The following is a 25942-nucleotide window of genomic DNA, read 5'->3' as shown; positions in this document are numbered from 1 at the left end:
TGTACTTTCTGTTCCCTCAGCCCCACTTTTGCAGGAAAGAAAATTCATCTCTTATTAGTATCACTCAGCTAAAGGAACTGCAGAATGTCATTCTCTGCATCTCAGTTTTCCAATATCCTGGTATTCCATTTTCACCCTGCTTTGGGATGAAAAGCATGAAATGTTTTAGATATGCTACATGTGTGTGTAAAGCTAAACAAAATGTTCTTCCAGTTTAGATCTGGAACTGCAAAGATGACATATTTTGACATTTTGAGCAGAATCATTTTGGCATTTGGAAACAAATATTGATTCATACCAAACTGTCTCATTTCCAAACTGTCATTTCAGCTTGAAAATGGCATTAAAATGACATTTGCAGCTGAAATGTCAATTGAAAAGAAAATGTTTCGGCTTAAATTGACATACAGGAACAAAACATTTTGATTCAAAATTTCCACTTATGGCAGAGTAAAAAGTATTTTTTGCTGTTGTCAAAACCATTTTCTCCTGAATGGCATTGATTTTCATGAAACCAGTTTCCTACAACAGCAGCAACAACCTATTGAATGCAAAACAGTTAAACCACTTTAGCACTTGACATTATTGTTTGAAATCAGGCCGAAATGCAGCTGGATGTGTTTGTGCTGCCATGCAGACCTAGCTAAAGTATTCTTTGAGCTCATCCTTGCGTCAGATGCTGATGAAGAGCTGGCACAACCATCACCATTGCTTTCCTCCCCAATGGACCCCTGCTGAAAATGCACACATGCAGCTCTGAGCTAGTGCCCAGTTTCACAAGAGACGATGTTCAGGATTCGTCTGCCTGCTGAGGTTCAACCTCTACAAGAGCTAAGAGGCTTCATCAATTATACTGCTTTTGGCTGGAAGGGAATTAAGTGGAGGGTATGAGCTCCTCTGCTCAAGGCTTCAAGGTGTCCATGCTGACCTCATCAGTTCTTTGCTGTGCTCTTCTCAGATGTCTTCCTCTTCACTACTCATTTTGTCCTCCTTTATGCTCTCCATCTCTTTAAGGGTTGCTTTTGCTAGTGTCCTCTTTGTGATCCTCAGGACAGTTTTGAGTTTCCTGGCCAGTACATCTGGCCACCTGTGGCTGTAAAAGAGAGAAGAGAGGGGGAGTTACCAACCCTGCTCACTAAGGAATCATCTTTCATTCTGCATCATTTTGTGTCAGACAAAGCAGAAACATTAGATGTTCTCAAAGCCATCAAGAGGCATTGGGCAAGCAGAGGTGGTGGTAAAGAGCTGCAGGGATGTGGTCCCAGTAGACCATACAACTACTGGAGTTAGTTGTTGTATGGGTTAATGGGATACGTAGAGGTTTCATCCAAGGACATCCACTTTAGCAATGTTAATTATATCTGCATAAAATAACCAGGGGGCTTCAGCTGCTCCTGAAAAACATTCCTAACTGTGCATCAGAAGTCTCATAAAGCCCCTAGCTGGTAATAAAAGAGATTCCTTTTCATTATTTATAATAATTTATTATTTATTATTATTGTCATTTATTATTTATTATTCTCTATTATTATTTATTATATTTATTCAACCAGCTGGCTTTTCTGGGTTTGAGGCCATTCACTGCCACCAATGAGAAATATGAGGGTCCAGCCACTCGGACAACCCCATGATCTCACCAAGCCCAAGACAGGATGGGCAGAGAACCAGAAAGAGCTGACATTCATCTCAGATCCAGGTGTGGTTTTGCTGTCACTGTTCCTGACAGAATGAGCTCTGCTGAGAACCAGGACTTAAGAGCTGGGCTAATTCAGAGACTACATCTGTATCCAGGCTAGTAAACTGATGTGATGGAGCTGAAGGCTATCATTTGCTTTGATGCTTCAAGTATTCATGATGCCCAGGTTCTACCATCTGTCAGTGGGCATAGATTTATTATGACATAGTTGGCTTTCAGACACAAAACAAACATCAAGGACTTGTAGAAGGCCAGAAGCTGAGTTAATGGCAGAGCTTTACGGAGGTCTCAACTCTGCAGCTGTGCTGTCTTACAAAGCATCATATGAAATCAAACTTACTGTGTATAATAGAAGAACTTATTACTGCTGTTGTGAACCAGAAAAAAGAACCAAATGCTAACCCATACCACTAACACCATTATAGTTATATTAAAAACAAATAGTTGAGAAATTGTTGTATATACATATATATGGGTTTAAACTGCACGCACCATTGTTGTGTACAATGAACAAGCAATTACTATAGAACAGAGTAAGTCTGTAGATGACACCAAGTTGGAGTGTTGGTCTGCTTAAGGATGCAAGGCTCTTCAGAGGGATCTGGGCAGGCTGGATCTATGGGACAAGGCCAATTGTATGAGGTTCAACAGAGCCTGATGATGGGTCCTGCACTTGGGTCACAACAACCCCATGCAATGCTCCAGGCTTGGGGAATTGTGCCTGGAAACTGCTCATGGGAAAAGACCTGGGGATGCTGATTGATGGAGCTGAACAGGAGCAGCTTGTGCCCAGGCAGCCAGGAAGCCCCCAGCATCCTGGCCTGGATCAGCACCAGTGCGGCAGCAGGGCCAGGGCAGGGATTGTGCCCCTGTGCTGGGCACTGGGGAGGCTGCACCTGGAATCCTGTGCTCAGCTCTGGGCCCCTCACTGCAAGAGAGACATTGAGGGGCTGGAGCGGGGCCAGAGAAGGGCAGCGGAGCTGGTGCAGGGCCTGGAGCCCAAGGGTGATGGGGAAGGGCTGAGGGACCTGGGGGGGTTCAGTCTGGAGAAGAGAAGGCTCAGGGGGGGACCTGATGGCTCCCTACAAGTGCCTGAGAGGAGGATGGAGCCAGGAGGGGCTGGGCTCTGCTCCCAGGGAACAAGGGATGGGACAAGAGGAACCGGCCTCAAGCTGCACCAGGGCAGGTTTAGATGGAGCTGAGGAACAATTCCTGCCCCAAAGGCTTGTCAAGCACTGGAACAGGCAAGGCAAAAAGCAGGAAAGGGATCTAAAGGCAAATTGCTAGATCTTTAGAAATCACCTAAATGTATCGACCCAATGTGATTTAGGATTCAATGGAGGATCCACCCTGAACATTCTTTCATTGAACTTTATAAGAGCGAGCTGATGCCCTTGTCAACAGTTATCCAAAACAGACCACAAGGAAAATACATAAATAATTTGGTTTTGGGGTTTTGTTTGTTTGGTTGGTTGGTTGGTTGGTTGGTTTTTTAGGCCTTTCTGGTGTTGGTCGGAGAAGATATCCTTTCCAGTGTGTTGCTGGGGGATGTCCCTGCATACCAAGAGAGAAGAAGTAGCTGATACGGAGTGGAAGAAAGGAGGAAGAAAAGAAAGATATAATGGGTAGAAAAAAGCAGCGGAAATGAGTGTTTGGTCTCTGCAGTTGTGGTTTTAATTTTTGGATAGGTCATCCAGGCAACATCATCTGAAATCACCCTTGCAGTGGGGGTGAAGGAGTTTCTGTGTGGGTTTCACCTTTAAGAGCAGAGAGAATCTTAACCAAAAACCCTGCCCTGAATGACTGCTGGTCAGTCACACCTTGCTAGTCTACGGCTTGCCCAGCAAGATGCAATGATTTGGGTGTTTATTTCCCGAAGAAGAAAGAACCTGAAGGGATCTCTAGTCACTAAGCTGAGTTCATGGCACAAGAGGCCAGAATAAAGGGAGAGGCAAAGCCCTGAGTAGAAAATAAGAGAAAATAACTTATAAATTTGAGCCTCAGGACTTTTAGGTGATCCCAGACTGGTCCTTTGTCCTTGCAGGACACACAACCTGTATGCTGATACATCTAAAGTCAGCAAAGAGCAATACAGGTGATGCTAAGATTTATACATCCTGGATCCCTCCATAGGTACAGCAGCTACCAATCACATTGGGGTGAAATCTCATCCCTTTGAACTCCACAATGAACTCTGACTGACTATGTGGGATCTACGCCTCATCTCCAAAGTGAGATCAATGTGAGGATCACAGGGAATCATTAATATCTCTATGGGACAGTTCTTTGCTGGGCCTTGAAGGAAAGAAATAAACCACTTTCTCCAGATCAGAAGCACTGTAAGATGCTGGGGGTGAGATTCAGGTGCCTGAGGGTGCTGTCTACCAGTGTTTGAGATGCTATGGTTTATCCTATGTGATCTTCATCTGCCAGCCTTGCACAAGTGTTTCTTGTGCTTCAGGCTGAATTCCACTTGGATAAGTGGTTTAGCAGGTCCATGTTATGGTCACAGATCCTACTGCAGGACAAAGTATAAAGCTCACTAGTGGTATAGCCAGGAGTAACTGGAGGTGCACTTTGGTGATCCTCATGCTTTGCTGCATGTTTTTATCCAGATCCATCCAGAACCATCATTTCTATTCAAAAACGTGTCCACCAAGGACAGCAGAGTCTACAGTCACTCATTGAAGGTTAAAGGATTCATTTCCTAAGTATGAGAAGCAGGCCTTCCGCTAGAGTCCAGGCCAGGTGAATACTCCAAAACATATAAATACTCGGAGATGGGTATCCCTATCTTTCTATAGACAGCAAGGACCCTATGAGACTGTTAACAGTTCACAGTCTTTGACTAATGGGACTCTAAACTGGGTGAGTGGACTATAAATCACTACATCTGAGCTCCTTGTATAGTGTTTTCTTATTGCTACCAAGGAAAAACAAGGTTATTGATGGCATAGTCCCTTTTACTATAAAATATCAAAGATCGATTAGCTGAAAACACCACTAAACCACCAAGCAGGCATGTGGGAATAAGTGGTTGTTGAGGACATAATTGCTTCCATTGAAAGCTTCATGCACACAAGAAGGATTGAACAAGGAGTGTTGAAAAGCTCCAGGTATAAAATGCCTTATTGATTTTTCTGCTATTTCCCCATGAATCGAGCCAAGTGGGCTAATGAGGACCTTCTGCTCTCCATAATGTACTGCTAACCAGCTTTGCTTCAGTGCAAAAGTCTATGTCTGTGGATGATATACATCCTAAATATTTTCTATACGTACATTCTTTGTCAAGCAGGACTAACCCAATTGAGAGATCCTCTTTGCCTCTGGCCTTGGAGGAGCTCCTTGGAGAAGCTCTTAGGTGTAGAGCTGCAGGGCATTCTTCTGTGCCTTGGAGCTTAGGTTTAACAGCGAGTGCTCACATATGGTAGTGCTTATGCAGGTCTCTGCACAGTGTGTCCTATATTTAAATCTTTTTATAAAAAATGAGGAATTTCTGCCCTGTTTCTAGAACAGGGAGAGCCTCAGACAAATATTTAAGAATCTCTTAAGGGAGATAAAACAGCCTAGTAACACCCCCTGAATCTTAAACAGTTGTGGTTGGGAAAGAGGAACACAGCCAAACGTTCTCTGCTGGGTTTTATCCTTGTGAGAAAACAGGATGGAGCTTTAGAGTAATCTATCAGCTGGATATGGTGTATCTTAGGGGTATGTAACCAGCACTCCGGGCTTTCATCCACCTCTGCCTACATCTAAGAAAGTGGAAATTGAGTAAAAGTTGGTTCAAAGACATTGAGCAGAAACATTATTTCTGCTTCCTGAAATATTATGTAAAAACCCCCAACCATAGAGCACTTTAATGGGACATCAGACCCTCTCTATGCATATGTGCATCTGCTTGCTTATATGCCAGCCTTGCTCTGGTAGCACCTATTTGATCAGGCACCCTAGCTCATGCTGTTATACTCCATGTAACCTCTGAATTCCAACCAAATCACCCTAAATCCACATTTATTTCTTGTACCACAGGAACTGGAGTGATGCATAACAGAGCTGCATGTTGTTTCACATCATGAGATATGGAATTACACTAGGCAGGAGATAGACATTGCAGGAAAGCAACAGCAGGCAATTTGGATTCTTTCAGACTTCATCTCTGTGTTTACCATGGACTAGGCTCATCTTGGCATAGTGTACATAGACATCCAGTGGATTGATAATACGCTGCAGGTAAACACAGAAGGACTGTATGTCTTTAAGGAATGAATGTGGTAATAGGTCATAAATTTGTTAGGAGATCGCCTAACAAGGTTACTACAATCTTTAGGCAACTTTGCTGCTGTTCTGAGCGTCTTTCAATGAGACACCTTAAAAGAATAATACATATTTTTGACCAAATAAATAGAAAAATAAAGCATGACACTAAAACCAGCAAAGTGCAGACAAACAACATGTAAGCAGGCACTAAATAGCAGCACTACATTGGGACTGTCCTACAGCTACTACCTCAGATCTAGGCCCTTTTGCCAATGAGTTTTGCAGCTTTCCTCCTTTTGAACTCTGCAATGTCTTCCAAGGGTAAGCCATGGGCTTTAGACCTGCAGTGAACATGTAGGCCATTAGAGAAAGAACCAGTTCAGTTTCATCTGCAATAAAGAACAGACCGTAACGGAGACTGAAAGGGAAGTGTCTTCTGGTGTGAAAAAGGAAAACAAGTATTGGGTCTGGTTCTGATTTTTATTTATTCCCCTTCCGTATCACTTCATCTTGATTTATTGCTAAGGGTGAGGTTAGCTAATTTAATTTCAATTGTCCCCAAGTGAAGTGCCTGCTCTGAAACAAGCATCTTTTGTGATCTGTATAGCCAGGCGCATCCAGAGGGCTCATCCTAAACACTTCTCCCAGGATGAGATGGATGACTTTGTTGATTGAGGAGTACAAACTACATGTCTATCATGGATGTGCCCAGAATCCATTAGACAAGATGAATCCTGGGAGAATTATTCTGTTATTCCTCTGATCCTCCCCCTCATTCATCAAACGGAAGAGCAGAACAAAACTGCTGTGAAGATCTTGCCTTCGGTTAGTTCAGCTCCCGCCTCTGTGCCCCTTGGTCTTCCAAGGGTGTTGCTTTCAGAAGCTCTCAGCTCTCAAAGCTATGGGCACATTTCCAAATGGAAATCCTATTTAACTGTCCCTAGAGACAGCCAGTTTTCCCTGAAAGCTTAGCACAAATTTAACAGCCTTTCCCGAGGGAGATCAGAATCAAGTTTCAGCTCTTTTGCCAACTCTGTCCTACATATGGAAACACCTAACCAAGCTGTCCTTCCACACCTTACCTAGATCCTCAGCTCTGGGAATACCTTTTCTTTTTATAGAAACATTGATCCCTGTTTATAAACCTTCCTGTGAATGCTGAAGCTTTCAGGGCTAGGTCCTAAGGACAGGGAAGCCGGGAGGCTATAATCTTGATGGGCTGAATGAGGAATAGCTTCTTCTGGGAATCTACACCTCAGATGGGGTTCATCTCCCTGAAATTTAGCTACCTGCAGCTGAGATGTCTCCATCTAAGCCAAATTCCTTGGGCTCTCTTCCGAGCAAGTGGAAGGAAGTAGGCACTGCTGGGCTGCAGATGGGATCTATCCCAATGTAGATGTCCTCTGTGGGGCAGAAGAACTGCACCTAGATGTGCCTGTTTCTCTGCGCTGACTCTATGATGTGTAAATGACCAGCTCATATGGAGGTTGTCTATGATATCTTTTAATAAGATTAAATCCTAACAGTGGGAGAGGGAAGAGGAATGCTTTCTCTCATTCCTCTTTATGCAAGCAGTAGCAAAATTCAACTACAAACGGGTAAGCATGAAAGGCTTGCTCTTTGAGTGCACCCAGCAGGACCCATCTAAACCCACCACTCCCCATCCAAAGGGGAGTGAAGGAGGTTGCTGCCTATTTCTGCACAATAGTGCAGCAGGTTTTGACCTAATGGTGGCTTGAGGTTTATTATAAGATAATCAATCAGATGTGTTCTCTCAGCAACTTCAGAAATATCAGCAGGGGTTATTATCACAGGACCATGAGTATTAACCCAATCACATAATGAAATACTTCATATTTTCAAGTTTGCTGAAGTTTGGCTTCTAACCTGCATAGAACCTCACCTTTGTAAGGTCAAGGACAGTTCCCCACATCTAGGGTACTAAGACTACTGCAAGCACAATAGGATAACGAAGCCTGATTTATCCTTCTATGAACAGCTCTATGAGCTACTTAATCATAGATCTTCTCATGACTGCCTATCAGAGCTGGAAAATTGCCTTCACATGCCAATAAATCCTCCTGCTAAGGGCTGTGTTTGCAGCATTGATTGGCTGATGGGTTTTAGTTCATGGGAAATAACAGGAAGCTAGCACTGTTTTCTAATGTTACTTGCTGTCTTTGCCATAAAATACTGCAATGAAGGCCTGAAAAACTTCATATTTCAAGGGCCATGACTGGTCATGGAAGTATGAAGCATTAACAGACCATTAGTGAAACTAAAGTGATCAAGTTGTCCATATGAGATAACTCATGGGGTCAGACACAGATACAGATATTTTTATTAAGATTAAATCCTTATTAGATTTAATTTTCCTTAGGGCATCTTTGACCCCTTTCTCCACACAGAATATCCACCCCTAGTATCTGACACTTAAATCTGTGGCCCACAGGTTTGTGTTTCTCCGGTATAGAGAGCAGGCCAAGCACAATTTATGAACCTTCTCTTATTAAGTATCACCTCTCAGCAAGACCACCACAACTGCCTATCTGTAGATGTTTAGGCCACTCAGGTCACAAAATAAAGCATGACATAAAAGCAAATGCTCATGGACCTCATGGAAAGGAAAGACCTAAGTAGAAGATGAGTTGCTTCAGGACAGGGTGAAAAGATGAGTAGAAGAGGAATTTATTCAGTACATCCTTCTTCAGCTCAAAAGCTTATAGATGTGGAAATTCCTGTAGAAGTATGAGGCAGTGACTTGAATCTACCATACTGGCTCATGTGACAGAAACAACCTTCAACCTCTCATAATCTGGCACAAAACTGAACTATCAAGATAAGGCTGGAAAAACAGAACATAATGTCTGATATCTACCCGATAATAGCACAGCATATGCATGAGGCAATTCTCAAAATATTTGCTTTGCTTGAACATCCAGTTACTTCTTTCTGCCCTTTGACATTTGACTTCCATGCAGTATAGCTTTCATTTCGACCTTCATTAGGTTTCAATTTCATATAACTTTGTTTTTCCCTCTGATTTCACATTCATTTAACTGCTGTACGATGAGGTATGGGGACAGAAATACTGCAAAAGAACAGTGAAGATCAGGGCCTTGGGATAAAAGCAGACACCTCCCTCTCTGCAGTGCTACTGGTGGGTTCTTTTGAGGTTACACAAGGATGTTTAAGATTTCCTGATCCAGGGTACATAGGAAAATTCTTTGCCTCCTCTTACTGTCCCTGTGGACCTGATGTATTTTCTGTCATTTGCAACCCATGCTCAGGCCTGCATAGGTCTGATTTTGGCACAAATGACCAGAGAACAGGATCTTTGAGGATTATAGAAAGAACCTCAGCAGTCAACAGAGGCCTAATACATGACTTTTAGATGGTAAAACCAGCATGAGAAAAACCTACCATCAGGGTAGAAGTCTGGGTGCTTCCTTGGCTGCATGGTAAGGCAATCCACCTTGCTAATGTAGCAAAACTCCTCCCAGTTTCATATTTGCCATGAATAATGCATATTTGATATCAACGCACATAACTCAATAGCTCATTTCCATCAAGGCCTCCAAGCCTAAGAAATACTGTGTCTCAAAATTATCTTGCCAGTAACCTTCTATCTTCCACTCTGATTGACACCTAAATAACTTCAAAGTTATGGCCCCAAATACTGTTAATTCATTCTACTCCAAAAAAGCTCTGAGAGGGCTCTGAGCACATGGACTGCCCTGTATGCGACTGCCCAAGTAGTTAACCATTATCTGCAAAGGAAGATTAAAACCATTTTCATTTTACTAAGATGAAATGAGGCAAAACTTAGAACAAGATTGCTCAGGGAAAGTCAAAGTGAAAACAGACCCTGTTTGCTGTCAGACATCTGTCTCTGAGCTAGTCTTTATAGTCAACAAAACCGGCATCTTGTGAGGGCAATTCATCTTAGAATACAGATGTCTAAGAAGGCAAGTCAAATCAGACCCTTGCACATGTATTTGTATTTGCTGACTACAAAGGGAGTCAAGGTTGAGTAGCTTTAATATGGGTGACCACAGTGTTCTTGTCAAACAAATCTCACTCCTGGTTTTTATGGCCTGACCACAACATCCTTTCCAGGCATACAGAATGTGACAGCTGAACAGGGAGTATTCCGTTTGCAAAGACAAGCATTGCAAAGCTACTGAATGGCTTAATGAATTTCAAGTACTCAATCTTTGCTTACCACCACTTGTATGGAAGCGACATCATTAAGTCTTTAGTTGCCTAATGGTGACATATTTTTACAACACAAAGTGTCCTTATTGTTCTGTTCAAATAAACAGTGCTACAAGGAAGAAACGTGTTTATATAGTGAATGAGGCTGGTGTTTTCTGCAGGAGGAAACACCTTTAGATGGAAGTAGAGAAAAATCTGAGTGTCACCTATATACAGATGACACCAGAGACCTGAAAGTGTCCCTGCTTGTACATCTCACATACAGAGCAGAAAGGGGATTCAGGACAATATAGGGGGGAAGCAGCAAGTTTCCATGCTGCTTCTTGGAAACTGATTAAGGAGAGGAACTGAAGAAAACACACTTCTGAGTCCCAGTACTACGCCTGAAAATGTAAGTCATCTAAGGAAAATGATGTAGACTTTGCAAACAGATAACTTCGAAAGACAGATATTCAGCCTGTGAACTCCAACAAGGACCTTTTAATGAATGCATTGAACAGTGAGGAAGTCACACTTACCCTGGCTTCATTTCAGGAGGTTTAGGTAGGGGCTTCAGAAAGCCTTTTTTCCCAACTAGCCAATATGTGTCTTCTACTCCTTTTCCCTAAAATGAAAACAAAAATCCAGATAAAGAGCAGCTTTCTGACCACCCTCTGCTCAATAAATAACCACCTCATTGGGCTTCGTATATATCCAGAAACAGAGCATGTCTCGAAATCTTGGGCTCTCCCTCATAATGGCTGAGATGATTTGAATTTCACTGTCCTAAAAGAGGAGGCTCAAACTATCATAAAATCTCTCAATTAATGATGCTTGTTCTACCAAATAAGATGGTTATGGGTGAAAGGCATCTGATGAACTGCAAACTCTGATATCAATGACCCTTGAAGGTAGAAGTGGAGGAAGACAGACACTTCTTGAGTGACATTCATCTTCACATAACCTGGACCCTGAAAGTCAGGTTAATAATTTCCTAAAGTGCCAATCTCCACTATGTAAAGGTTTCTTTCCATTGAGTAAACCTGGAATAATTACCTTTTATCTCTGCCTGGAGACGTATAAAATCAGTTGAGATGATTCCACTCATCATGAAAGATTGTTGTGGAACCTGAGGTCATATTCAGACCTCTTACTGTACGTGTTTAAGGCAAACAAAGATCCTACTGCTGTCTATTTGCTGTGTAAGGGGAGAAGTGATGTTTTGAATTATTTGTCTTTTTTGGACACTGAAAAGTAGCAGCTTTCATCAAAGGTGGACTAAATAGAGTCCTAAATACATAGTTAGATCCAGCATATGCAGCTGATTCCTCGATCCCACAGTCTTTCAATAATTACCTCATGTATTGAAACAATGGATGGGGATAATTTGGGAAGGATCAAAAGGTTGATTGGTGGATGAGGTCCAAACAAGATCTTAACAGGCAAATTCTTCAAGCAAGAAGATTCCCATGTGTGAAGTATTTCACACAGCCCTGGCCTTCTCACCTTGAGTTCTGTTTTTCCCCTAGGTACGATTTCATAGCCTTCATTTAGACTCCGAAGCGTATCCACTGTACTTTGGCTGACATGAATTCTGTAAGCTGGGAATGGAAAGCAAAACAGCTGGATCACTATACTGCACACATATCGCAAATTACCCCCTGCTTCATACTGGCAAGGAAAAACACTCCAAAGCATGCAGGTGTGGAGCTATTGGAGCTTTGTGGTGCTCCTCTACGTAGAGTTTGACGCTGATCACAGAATCACAGAATCACAAGGGTTGGAAGAGACCTCAAAAGATCATCTAGTCCAACCCCCCTGCAAGAGCAGGGTAACCTAGAGTACATCCCACAGGAACTTGTCCAGCTGGACCTTGAATATCTCCAACGTAGGAGACTCCACAACCCCCCTGGGCAACCTGTTCCAGTGCTCTGTCACTCTCACAGTAAAGAAGTTTTTCCTGATGTTCACATGGAACCTCTTATGCTCCAGTTTACACCCATTACCCCTTGTCCTATCACTGGACATCACTGAGAAAAGCCCAGCTCCATCATCCTGACACTCACCCTTTACATATTTGTAACATTGATGAGGTCACCCCTCAGTCTCCTCCAAGCTAAAGAGCCCCAGCCCCCTCAGCCTCTCCTCATAAGGGAGATGTTCCACTCCCTTAATAATCTTAGTTGCCCTGCGCTGGACTCTCTCCAGCAGGGCCCTGTCCTTCTTGAACTGAGGGGCCCAGAACTGGACACAATATTCCAGATGCGGTCTCACCAGGGCAGAGTAGAGGGGGAGGAGAACCTCTCTTGACCTACTAACCACACCCTTGATGGATGGATCTTTCCAAGTAGGGCTATAATAGGGCAAGAGCAGATCTACACTGGGGACTTCCTGGGGAGGAATACATGCAAAGTGTAGAAGTCTAGCTCTTAATAAAGATGGCAAGTGGTTTTTCAGCAACATTATCAGCTGGAATCAAGAATGCTGGTTTATCTATTGCCATAGAGTAACTAGGGAGCAGGAAAGAAAAGAAAGATAACCAGCTGTCCTGCTCCAGACACCCAATGTCATTTGGAAGTGATTTGAAGAGCTAGAGTTTGCAAGTGCACATAACAAAAGTGTGGCTATTTATCTAAAGCCATCTTGGTTTTTCAGCAATTGATTCCACCCATAAGCTGTCATTAGCAGTCTATGAACAAAAAGAGCAAAATTCCCATCTCCCCCAGTTTGTTTCACAGCCATTGCTGGAACTCACTGGAATTTGTTGGGTTTTTGCTGATGTGGACAAGCCAAGGAATGTTTCTGAACATTTTGCCACAAAATAGTTTTCTTTATGGTTGTTTTCGTTGAACTTCTGTTTCAAATGCATCAATCATATTCCCTTCCACCTTGAAGGATGGGGGATGAACCAATTTATGCAGAGGAAGAGCAGACAGCTTTGAGTTACATTTCCTGGGACACCAACCTACAGTCTTCCTATTACTGTGTATCTATATACATGCTTATCTATAAGCCCTTCTCTTAATGTATAAAGATGCTTTGGTATCTGCAGTGCTCCTGCTGTCTCCAGTCTCAGTGGGACTTTACACTTCCAAGGGTCTAAAGCTCAGGATTCTTTAAGTATCTGTCTTGCCATTAGAAATTTGCTATCAAAGTATTTCTTCTTTTCCATTGCTTTCCAAATGCAGTGCATGCTTCTTAAAATGAGTCAGCCATAATGACAAAAAAGGCAATTTTCCTTAATTAATGATTAGCCTGATTGTTAGTCTTAATTAGTCTAATCAAAATCACTGGAGCCAGAATTGTGAGGAAGAGTGGAAAAGTTCCAATGTGGCACATATACTGCAATGTGTTTCCAACCTGGCAAGACCTCAAGATATTAATACTGAGTATCCCAGGCTTGTGTAGCTTGAAAAGCAGACACAATGGGTAATTTCTTAGAGCTGTTGAAAATACCAAAAGGGAGATCAGAGATCAAGGAGGAAAATGTATGAGTCGTTGCCTTTGGAAACCAATTTGTACCAACAGCTTGAACATCAAAATTCAGAACACATCCAGGGCTCTGACACTGCTGTCACTAGCATTGTGCCATCCACAGTTCAACCACTGTGGTTTGCATATCCATTAGCCAAGGACAGCAAAGCAAAAACAGCAGATCTGTATACACGTATGACTGAAAAGCAGGTAAATGTTGCTTCCTCACCAGCTCTTTTTATGTGTCTAGAAGTCTCCAACCATGGGACAATAAGAACTGGCTGAGAGATGGTAGTGTCTTATCTGCTGCAACTATTGGCTCTGTGCACGTAGACTGTTGGTTTTATAACTGGAAGCCTCAGAAAAACAAAGGTAAGAAAGATCTTAAGGGAAAAATAGTCTGAATATCAACCCATCAAGAAAGACATCAAGAAAAACCAAAGAGGAAGGAAAGCTTAAGGATTTTGTCAGGACCTTCCGACACTTGTTCATGGAATTGTTATCATTGATTGTGAAAGCCATCACAAATGATGCCTTTCATGTTGTAGGACCTGGTTGCATGTGGTCTGCTTTTCTCTCCCTCCAGCACAATGGAAGCAGTGCCTACATGTGCTTCAACCTTGTCTTAACCATGACAGGCAAGTGCCTTATTTTACTGTGCAAGAACAGCTCTGAATTAAGGGTTCTCAGCGCTGAAAACAAGATCCATGTAGAAGAAATCTAGGGCAATATTCATGTTGATTTTGGTTGATGGGATCCAAATCAGAGGACTATAGCTGGAAGGCAGGACCTTAAATGCAGACCCACAACGTCAAAGATGATGCCTTCCTTTCAAGCTGCTTTGAATTTTGTTGTTTGACTGACCCATTCCTTCAGAGCTGATTCAGTTGCGATGCTTACAACTAACTAACACTCTATATAACATTTCTTAATCCCTTTTGAGAAGTTCCTTTAACCACCCACCCCAGGGACTGCCCCAGATACTCACGCAGGCCCGTGGACTCCATTCGTGAAGCCGTGTTCACAGTGTCTCCAAAGAGGCAGTACCGTGGCATGGTGAGCCCCACCACGCCTGCCACACAAGGCCCTGAAAGACATGTGTCATCTGTATAACCCAGATGGTACTGCATGAATCAAGGAATGCACCAACAAACAAATCTCATCCTCTCCTGTGATATTCAAAACCCACTTAGGAATATAGGAGAACAATTTTTAAAGATCTCATTGGCCTTGGTGCTTGCTAGAGGTGAATAAAAAATAAGCATTTCTATGTATTTCTCACTGTATAAACAGTGGTGTTTTATGCTTGAGAAAGGTCTTGTGTGGTAGGACCTCAGTTCACAGTCATCTAAGAGAAATTTGTTCAGAATTCATAGAAGCCCAAGAGCTATCACAGTCTCATTTTAAAAAGACCTCATTTTCCATCCAAGAAAACTAATTCAGATCTTGTGACATGCCCTGTATCCCAGTGAAACAGGTTTGACAATCAGCCTTGGAAATCCAGAGATGCTGGCAGCATGCTGGACCACCCTGTGACCCCCCCTTGGAAAGAAGACATGTTAGCTTGTCTGTCTAGCCAAAAACTGTTGATTTTCCCTATTTCTCATTCTGTAGACAAGATCCACTCCCTTTCAAAGTAGCTCCCAAAGAACCGGTGCCAAGTTCTTGGGGAGAGGTATGCGTGCAGGATTTACATGAACATACGTGGAGATAATATGTGACAGCCAAACAGCACAGACAATTGTCATCTGGGGCACTGGTCTTAGCTGATGTTAGGACTGTGGACGAGATGAAGATGAGATGCTAAATTTCATCACCCACAATTAGAGATACTAGGATTGCGAAAGGAATGCAAGAAAGAAAAAGATAAAGAAAAAAAAGCGAGTGCTCTCAGCAATATAAAGGAGGCATGGGGCTGTCTGCAGAGAAAAGACTGTGCCTTCCATTGGATGTATTTTGCCATATGTTTTTTCAGGCTCTACCTGCTTTTGTAATGTCATAATCCTTCTGGATTAAGATCTGGCAAAACTGACAACAAGGAAATCTTTTCCCATGCAAGGTTACAAGAGAAGTGAACATAGTACAACACCAACAGTATCTGAAATGATGGTATAGATAAGGTTTCTAAATAAAAAAAGTTGTGGGTCAAAATGTTAGTTTTAAAATAGTAATAATAATAATATTGTTAATAACAATAATACTAACAATAGTCTAATTTAGAAATGATCATGGAATCATAGAATGGTCTGAGTTGGAAAGGACCTTAAGATCGTGGGCAGGGACAGCTCACACTAAACCATGGCACCCAAGGCTCTGTCCAACCTGGCCTTGAATGCTGCCAGGGATGGGGCATTTACCACATCTCTGGGCACCCTGTGCCAGCGCCTCAGCACCCTCACAGTAAAGAATTTCTTCCTTATCTCCAACCTGAACTTGCCCTGTTTCAGTTTGAGCCCATCACCCCTTGTCCTGCCACTACCATCCCTGATGAAGAGTCCTGATGATCAGTTACTTGTCTTAGGACAGTGTAATTTTACAGTGATTTTAGCCTTCTTAGTTACAAAAACTGATTCTTCATATAGTTTTCCAACACATTTTAAGGACAATGAATCTCCATAGCTGAAAGCTTCGGGGAGCTTTGCAAGAACCCCTCTTACTGTGACCTCTGAAATGTTGTTGTTGTAGAATCAAAGTAACAGGATTACAATGTAATTTACAGAGGATGTAAACAGGAGTGAGGCAAAAATTACCTCCTCCTGGTGAAGCAAAACTTGATTAAAGAATAAAATAGAGAGAAGAAGAATGCTTCATACCAAAAATGTTACAAGGACTTCAACAGCATATCTGGACCAAACACAGCATGCAGGGACTGCTGGAGGTCAGGAGAACCTGATTTAGTGTTTGAGGTTTTTTACTGCCAATGTGCCATGCAACCTTGGATAAGACGTTGTTCCTCAGAATCTCCTCTAGTTTAATTCCTATCATTATCAGTAATCCCTAATTTGGTTTAAGTTCTTCAGGACAGGTGTTATATCCACTAGAGGAAGTCTTTTCAAGGTCTAGTCTATAGGCACTTCTATAGTGCAACTGTTGATACTAGCGGGTCAAGGGCCTAATGCTGACCTAACTGGTGCTTAATGTGTTCACACTGACTAAAAAAGAGTCTTGTTGGAGATTATTTAATTCATGCTTCAATAAAAGCTTTCCCTGAGTAAACACTGACTCACACAACATCACCTCTCTTCATCTTGTGGTGATGACATGACAGCGGCACTCAGGTATCTCAGTAATGATCAAAGCTCCTTCTGTAATACGTGTTTCAAAGACACAAAAAAGTGGTTCTTGTCAAAAACCAGCCCTCACTGAAGAGGATTTCATTCCAGTTAAGAAACACAAATATAGGCAGCTGAGCTCCTATGCAGTCACAGAATTACAGAATGGTTTGTATTAGAAGGGACATTACAGCTCATCCAGTTCCAGCCCCCTACCATGGGCAGGGACAACTTCCACTAGAGCAGCTTGCTCCAGCCCTCACAGCATCTCTGTGGCCTCCTCTGGACTTGCTCCAGCAGGTTGTGGATGGTGTGGAAACAGCTGAGTCAGCTGTGTTTACATTTTGGGAGCCCCAGACAGTAGTTGGTGGAGGCCAAGTCAATGCAGCCAGCTAAGCCATGAGACCTTTTCCACTCCTGCATCTGAAGAGCTCTCCAGGGTCCACTTAAATGTCCACCAGATCCCCACCAACCACAAAATGAGTGCATGCTCCCTAACACTCTTGGAAACACCTCCATGGGGTGCCTGAATTTAGGTTTCCTATTTAGTCAATGCAATCATCCAATCATAGAGGTTTGGATTGAAAAGGACTTTATGATCATCCAGTTCCAACCCCTCTGCCATAGGCAGAAATCATATCTGCAAAGCTGATGGCTAAGATGGCAAGATTTTTTGAGTGAGACACAATCATTCTCGAGTACAGCTTCTGCTGCACAGTTATCAGCTCAAAAGCAACCTTACAGTGTAAGCATTCCCAAAGGACTTCTCCATGTTGAAAGCATCCAGGAGTTAATTCACTTGCTGCTTTCACTGCCTGTGTGTGTTCCCCCTTGTCGAGACAGCTCCAGCAAACGGCTATCAAAAGCTTCCAGCCGTAAATCTCTCACAGCAACAAGTTACAGAGGAAACCAGATACCCTGTGATGAGAACGTTATGGCCTCCTTGTTTAATTATACAGGTTTGCTGGTTTGTTTTGGAATGGCTCTTTGCCAGCGCTTGCAGGGTCAGTTAATGAGTGGTGCTGGGCTAAGACTCTGCAACAACCATCAGTGGTGCCTTGGAGGTTCATAAACTCAATTGGAGTGTGTGCCTGCCTGCTACAGAGCCTGACTGATAAACAGATCCTTTCAGCCTCTGGAAAAGCTTGTTTTCTCATCGCTGCTCTCCCTGACTATTATTCTCCATCCCACACATGGATGGTGTGGAAACAGCTCAGTCAGCTGAGTTTTACTAGACATGGAGTTAAGTCCAGAGAGGAGAGCCAAGACTCCAGGGTCAGTTTAAAGCAGGGCAGAAACTGCAGAGCAAACACTGTTCTTTTTGTCCTCTTTGCCTTACCGATGTATTACCACAAGTGGGCTATGGGCATGGAACAGCAGAAGTTCCCAGGGGTGCAGCTTTCCATTGGAGTTGGAGAGACACGGGCAGCCTATGCCCAAATGGCATTTATTGCTTTATCAGAGAGGGGATCACAAGCTGTTCTTGACACCAGTTTCCAGAGAGCAGCTGGCCAACAAAACTGGTGTTCACACCCATTCTCCATCCTTTCCAGGGCAGTGAAAGTGTTAGCAAAGCCCTCCTCTCCCCAGGCACATCCTCAATGCTTTCATGATGCTGGTGATTCCCTCTTCATGCTTCTTTCCTCAGGAGAAACAGGGTTCAGGGTTAATCAAACTCTGCTGTCAGCTCGGTGGCTTGGAGATCTGGTTTGTTTTGGAGCATACGTTTCTCACTGCTCTCATGAGAGTATGAAGTTGCCAGATCTGTGCAAAACATGATCCAGCTTCTGCTTCTTTAGAAAGAAAACCCCAATTCCTTCCCCTCTTCCTCTTACACTCCATACAACAGCTTATTGCAACACCACTTTCCAAATACCCAGAGTTCATAAAACCAAGAAAGAATGTAACTACACCCCATACACATCACCTAGGGATAGATTTTTGGCGGGGTGCATGGAAGACACGTTGCAGAACTGCTGTCAACAGGCAGCAGCAGATGTTGTGCACCGAATTCATTTCTTTCCATGTTGAATATGTGCTGCTTGTGCTCCTTCTCTGGGCAAGACAAGCTGGGGCCATAGCCTCATCTAATTTCTGCCACAGTATAAACCCCACAGTGTTCCTGCAATCATTCATTAGCACTTCAGGCTTCTGTGAATGGCCAGCTAAGACCCCTAAACTGCAAAGAAAACAGTAGGGAGATTAGTTTTAAGAAGTAACCCTAGAAGAAGAACTTATATGGTCTAGGAGGTATGAAATACCAACCTTTAATATGGGATATGAAACATCAACCTTTGATATGAGATATGAAACATCAGAGGTTGCACCAAATGATCCTCAAGGTCCTTTCTAACCTGTTATTCTATGAAATACTGATTTTGTCTCTGCTCTGGGTGAGATACTTCCTTCTCTCTGCTCTTGTTTCCCCATATGTACAACAGGAACTGGGATATTGACTTCTGTAAAACGCTTGCATTCCAAAGCTGCAAAAATGTGGGCATTATTGGATAGGCAGAAGGATAAAACCCCTGTAACACTAAATCAGACTCCTGGACAAAGTTACTCAATGTTTTGCTTCCCACTATGGGCAAGTACCTGCTGCTTTAGAGGAAGACAGAAGAACTCTGGTGATGTACAGCTGGGAAAACTGTATTAATGAATGACTATGGTATAAAAATATGAAGGTTCGTATCTTGTCTAAAAGTAATGATCCTAACATAACAGCAGATGTCTTTTTATTAAAATCCCAGTCATGCTTTCACTTACATGACGCAGTCCTCCTGTCTTTGTTTTGTTTTGTTTTGGAATTTAATTACACTTTGTATAAAGAAGAGAACTTCCTCTTTTCTTTGTAAGCAAGCCACTTTTCTGTTAATTGAATAGATGATGACTTCTACATTAGAGATAATTTACTTTCTTTACAACATAACTTCTTAATAGCTGTATCACATACCCTTCAAGTTATGTCCTACCTGTAATAAAACTCCACAAACTTTCATTCGTTCACTCTATGTGCCTGCTTTTCTGTGCTTTTTTGTTTCATAACAGAGTTACAAAGGCATCACTGGATGTCCCCATATCACACCAGTGAAGATCCTGTGGCACATCAAAGAGCCACCCTTTCAACAAAACCCTTGTAACTAATGTGTCTGATGTAGTTCCTGTCTGGGACAGAATACACAATTTCTCCCTCAGATGACACTGAGCCGTTTTCCTCCTCGGGGTTTGTGTTTCCATTTTAATGCCCTTGTTGCTATGGAAGATTTTAAAGCATCTTCCAAGGGTGCTTGTTTTGGGGCAGGCAAGGAGAAAGCATTCAAAGCTGGAAATGCAATTGCAGAGTTCTTTGATGTTCAGGCGCTTACCTGTGTGCAGCCCAATTCGTATCCTGAGGGGAATGTCTGGCATGTGTCTCATTTTGAATGACCCCACCGAGCTAAGGATGTCCAAGGACATGTTGGCTATCTCAGCCGCATGCTTGTTTCCATTACGTTTTGGGAGCCCTGAGGCAACCATGTAGGCATCACCAATCGTCTCCACCTAGCAAATGCCATTAGATTAATAAATAAATAGGAGGAAAAAGATGGAAGAGACATAGAATAAAGCTACAAGAGTATTTGACCAGTACCCACTTTGATTCTCACCTTGTAAACATCATGGTTTCCAAGAACCGCGTCAAACAGCGTGTAAAGATCATTCAGCAGGTCAACCACTTCGATGGGCTCACTGAGGGCTGAAATGGTTGTGAAGCCCACGATGTCGCTGAAGTAGATGGTCACCTGGTCAAAATACTCTGGCTCCACAGTGCCACCAGTCTTGAGGGCTTCTGCCACTGATCTGTAATAACAGAAGCAAAGATGGCAGGGCACAAACCCCTTTGTAGTACATGCTCAAGGGTTCAGACACTCTTGCCCCAAAGTGCTTAAAAGATTTGCCACTAAATAAAAGGTTCTATATGGCTGTAATAAGGACTTATTGAAGTTTCTTACTCTGATCGGAAGGTGCTTGCCAAAACTGGAGGTCAACTCTGCAATCCTGCTCACTTCTGGGGAGCAGTTTTGTCCAGTTTAGCTATGGGTTTGGTTTATTTTTACCATCTAAAGTACCAGTACTTACGGAGGGAGCATTTGTGACAACAGTTTCTCTGTCTTCTGTTTTTCAATCTCTAGCTCTTCAGTCCGCTCCCTGATTAAATCTTCCAGGTTGCTCGAATACTGCTCAAGCATCCTGAGCATTGAGTCAATGATATTGGTCTTCCTCCCTTTGTTGATGGTTTTGAACTGGAAAATCAAACTGGAGAGTTATTTCTCCATCTCTTTACACCATTGTAGCACAGTAAGTTTGGAAAGGAAGAAAAAGCAAACACTTACTTTAAAGGGACAGTGCTAAAGACTGGCTTTGTGAGTGGCAAGAGTTCAACAATAAAGGTTGAAAGTTTGGATAGAGGGTGAATTTGCATCAATGACTATGGAAGCTGCCCAGGAGCATGTTGCTCATATATGAACTTCCAGTGAGGGTGACGTGAAACACTATAGTTGTTATGGAGTCCTATCATGCTGCACATTTGCACCCTGATTTATCCAATTACCAACCTTTAGGGTAACTTACAGCCATTTGCATTCAGAGGTGCAAATTGCAGGGCAGTAACAATACTTACAACCTGTTTATGTGTTACTGGTCTTAAATCCATCTTTGCATAGTGGCATGTATGTGTACTGCCACCTCCCATCCCCAATATTTCATTGAGTTTTGCTTTCTCCTCTTGACCTGAAGATGAGTCTCTGGACCATTTGGATAATCTGTGGCTTCAGAAGCTGCCATAGACTCAACAGTGGAGTCATATGGGTGTAAAATTATTCACAATTTCTTAGAACAAAAAGGTAAAAATCATTAATATTGGTTTACCTACTTTGGCCTTATAAGAACATAGGAACAGTACTGCTAGATCAGACAAGGGATTTATTTTGTCAGTTCATGACATTGGCCACTAACATATGTCTCGGAAAGCTGTTGAAACAGGGCTCAGGTATAGTTATATTTCTCTGGGATATGCTTCCAGTCTTCACCAATCTGCAGTTCAGAAACTTCATGTGCCAAACGGTTATATCTTTGTGTTTAAAAGCCATTGGTGGATTTTCCTTTTAAATTAATCACCTTTTAAATACTCTAGAAGATCAAAACCCGTATTGATCTGAAGGTGCTATCATAATTTACAGATCTCGGATCTCCATCAGATCATCAGTGCAGGTACACTGCAATTGTGAAGACACCATCCCGTGTTCAGCCTACTTCACACCCCACATGGTGGTGCCATGCAGCCGATGTTCAGGGCAGGGTGTAAACCAGACATCATGAACCATAAAATAACCCAATAGCAAAGGCAAAAGGAGAGCTCTGGGACTTCTTCGGTCGTTACTTAAGGGCTCACTTAAAGGAATAAAACATGATTCCCTGCCAAGTACAAACAAAGGATTGAACCTGCTGCTCTGTTCACTGACCTTAAGAAATACCTCCTCAAAGGTTGGACGTCGTTCTGGGGCTTCACCCCAGCATTCCTTCATTACCTGGATGCACCTCATGGGAGCCAACTCAGGGGCTACATTTGGGCGGCACAGGGGAGGGGGCTTCTTCACTTTCTTGATGATTTCTGTGACAAAGAGAATGGGAAGCACGTTGTGAGATGCAGGGTCTTGGTGGGGGCAAAGGACATGGATCTTTGCACCTATCCCTTGCTCGCTCCATCGCCCGTCACTGTTATTCCTCACCATCCAATGGCTGGTTCTGCTTTCCACTTCCAGGAGTCTATTGGAGGATTTAAAAGACAAGAGATTCATCTGCCACCTTGTCCCCTGAGAACCAGGTTATGAGCAATAAAGTGGCTGCATGGGGGAAGGATGTGTGACAGATGAATGTGTGACAGATGAATGTGTGACAGACAACACTGCAGGGTTGTGTTTAATGAAATTGCCTCTGACTCTCTCTATTAGGATCTGCAGTCCTCTAAGAGAGCAGAGGGTTATGGCTGAACCCAGGCAGGAAGGGTAACAGCTTGTGATACTCCATTATTAACTGTGAACCAGTATGTAGGAAGTTGATGGGAACAGAGACAGTGAAAAGTATTTTAAGGGGTAGAGTTTGGGTTCATAACAATGTCTGGGAAGTGACTCCCTATCCAGAGGTAAAATAAAGACTAACAAGGAACTGGGCTTGAGCTTTTAGACCTTAAGAAGTCAGTCCTTGAATCTGCAGCTTTTAGATAAAACATCATTACAGAGAAGGAGTAAAGCTGCAGGTTTCATTGACAGCTGAAGGATGGAGGATTGCGATGTCTGAACCCAACCCTGACTTCAATTTAGGTATTTCTTAATAAGAATATCCTGGAGGAAAAGTGTTTTCTGTACGGTAGAACTATACCTTCATGCTTAAAATAAAAACTCAAAGTGATTGTATTTGAAGGTTTCATTTTGCATAGGGCAGAGCATTCAAATGGAGTGAAAACCACCCTCTTTCTGGCAAGAACCCTGCATTTCCACAGCTGTTACTGGGAGTACCCAAAGCTTTTCAGTGTTGATAGTTTACTTTAAAGCTCTTTGGCACATCCCACCAATCTCTATCAAATGAACTAATCAAAGCACCTGGGCCAAATATTTCCAAGGGGCAGCCAAGAGGAAATGCCTTCCCCAGTCAGTTTTAAAGTTCATGCCGTGAATGAAAGCTCCTTGAGGATTAGGGTGCAGTGAGTAGAAATTAATCATTTTATCAAGTCAACATGATGCTCAACATGGGCTGCAGGTTCCTCAGGGAGAATAGGTGGGGGGGACACCTGCTAATTACATCATAGGCTACATCGAAGGTCCAGCTCTGAATTACAGAGTGGGTTAATAATCATCATCATCAATCATAATCATCATTGTCATTGCATTGCTGCAGCAGCTTGGCCCCAGTTTTTCAGGCAGGTACTGAATAGCCATACCCCGCCTGCTGACTGTCCAGTTAAAAACATATTGAGAATGGGCTTTCACTGAAATCAGACCACTTTTGATTGTTATCACTCCCTCCCTGTTCAAGTGCTTGTGACGTGACCCGGACCACAGTGTGTTTGCCCTTCCTATGTATGCATAACATGGTTTGAAGTAAGGTGATTGCACAATGAGCAGTTCCTAAGGAGCTCACCTATTTGCTGTTTCTGATACAAGCCACCTTGTATAGAAGTTAGTGATGTATCACTTTGGATGCATCAAGATACATTGAGAACCTCTTTAACTGGAGAAGTAATTAAAGAAAAATAGATGGACAGATGAATAAAATAGGATGCTAATGAGGAGTCCAGCTCAAAACTCTCAACCTCTATGACATACAGAAAAGGGCTGAAGATTGGGAAGCCAAGGATTTTCCAAGCTATAGGAAATTCTGCCATCAGATTCCATGCCACACTGTGATGATAAGTCAAAGTCTGGACAGGGAACTGGTGCTGCTGCAATAGCCTCACTGCTGGCCAGATCTGAAGCATCTTAGAGGTACCTAGAGCCCGAACCCCACTGATAGCACTGATGAGTCAGTGCACCAGAACTACACATTTTGATGTTTATTACGGATATTTTGTTGAAAACAGCCTTGTGTCACCGAGAAAGGTTGTGAGATTGGGACATTATTTCCATTCTAATGTGTTACCCAAGGTGCTTGGCCAGAACTTTTATGAGCACTTTGTGTAAAGCCTTCCAAATGTACTGAAATGGTTGCCTACCTTCAGCTGAGAGTTCTGACATGCAGTATGGTGGACCCCGAACTACCACTTCTTGCAGGATGATGGCAAAGCTGTAAATGTCCCCTTTGAAGGTGCCTTTTCTGCGCATGGCTGGGTCCCTTAGCAACTCAGGAGCTGTCCAGAGCAACTCTAAAAGATTCAGGAGCATCAGGTTTCTTACACGCGAGCTCAGACTATGGCAAATTATCTGCTTAAATGAACACTTCATTTCAGTCATATGAGGAAAGGTTAGCACATACTTCATTATTTACTGGATCAAGTCCTGTATTTCTTGAGAGATCTTAGAAATATTAAACTTCCATCCTAACAAAACATTTTGATTTTCCAAATTTCACTCTATGTTCTAAAAATTTATTGCTGCACAACAGTTTATATCCTATAACACCAGCCCTGAACTTCAACATAAAACATCTTCTCACCATTGCCAAAAGCTTCAACACCTTTTATTGCTTGAAAACATCACTCAGTCAAAACTTTGGCACTGAAGCCTGGATTTCTTGCCCCTGTTGTTGCTCTTCCACAAAGCAACACTTCATAAAATATTCTCTGTAGTTCTTCTTAGATGGAAGTGGTTCCTGTAAAAGCAGTTTGTGGCAGTCTGAAGCACAATCAGTCTTTATAATCCCATGGTTCAAGTGGTGAAAGGCACAGTTGTAAAACATACCCAGCTTCATCAAGAAATAAATCTTCCGACTGGGATATTGTTACCCAGGTAACTGTGCATTGTGAGTAATGGGAATAAGGAACATTTCAGCTACTGCAATATATATCACTTTGGTAAAGGAGGAGGAGAAAGTCTCCTGGCAGCTGTCCTATCCGAGACACTGGAAATGTGTAGGAATCGAATCCTGAGACAGAGGGATTGGAACACTCCATACTACTTGAAACCAGGTTTCAAGAATGAACTGGGATACCAGAGGAACCCCAAGGCAACGGCCAGGTGAAAGAAATCCTGTCCAACTCTCCAAACCTTGTGCCATGAAATGCTGTCTTAAGTGGTGGCAATGTCATGTGGCAGCCTTCAGTGATTGGCATTGGACCTCTTTCAAAAAGGCTGTATCATCTTGGGTCTCAGATAGCTTAATCTTACAAAACAAAGCTCTTTGCATTTAGGTTAACCTAAAACTTCAAATAGAGGGTTGGGGCTAAGAATGTAAAGCCAGTTCTACCAATCGCAGACATTCAGGATTGATCAGGATTGAGACCTAACTTGGAGCATTGTGTGCAGTTCTGGTGTCCTCAACATAAAAAGGACATGGAACTGTTGGAACAAGTCCAGAG

The 25942-nt window shown here is 42.7% G+C and overlaps 1 protein-coding gene across 1 annotated transcript in view; it reads right to left on the bottom strand.

Annotated features, from left to right (window-relative positions):
• Positions 1-954: 954 nt before the first annotated feature.
• GUCY2F (guanylate cyclase 2F, retinal) overlaps positions 955-25942 on the bottom strand; it is a gene marked incomplete at both ends in the record, with an annotated part of 50004 nt that continues 25016 nt past the window's right edge. Inside the window, 9 exons of the mRNA XM_080613580.1 lie at positions 955-1087; positions 10690-10775; positions 11657-11751; positions 14613-14711; positions 20262-20436; positions 20541-20733; positions 21013-21176; positions 22395-22543; positions 24641-24790. Coding sequence (XP_080469706.1) covers positions 955-1087; positions 10690-10775; positions 11657-11751; positions 14613-14711; positions 20262-20436; positions 20541-20733; positions 21013-21176; positions 22395-22543; positions 24641-24790 — 1244 coding nt within the window. The remainder of the gene's footprint in view (positions 1088-10689; positions 10776-11656; positions 11752-14612; positions 14712-20261; positions 20437-20540; positions 20734-21012; positions 21177-22394; positions 22544-24640; positions 24791-25942) is intronic.

Source organism: Psittacula echo (assembly GCF_963264785.1).
Source record: "Psittacula echo genome assembly, chromosome: 3".
NCBI lineage: Eukaryota > Metazoa > Chordata > Aves > Psittaciformes > Psittacidae > Psittacula > Psittacula echo.
This window is presented reverse-complemented; position numbering and strand designations above follow the sequence as displayed.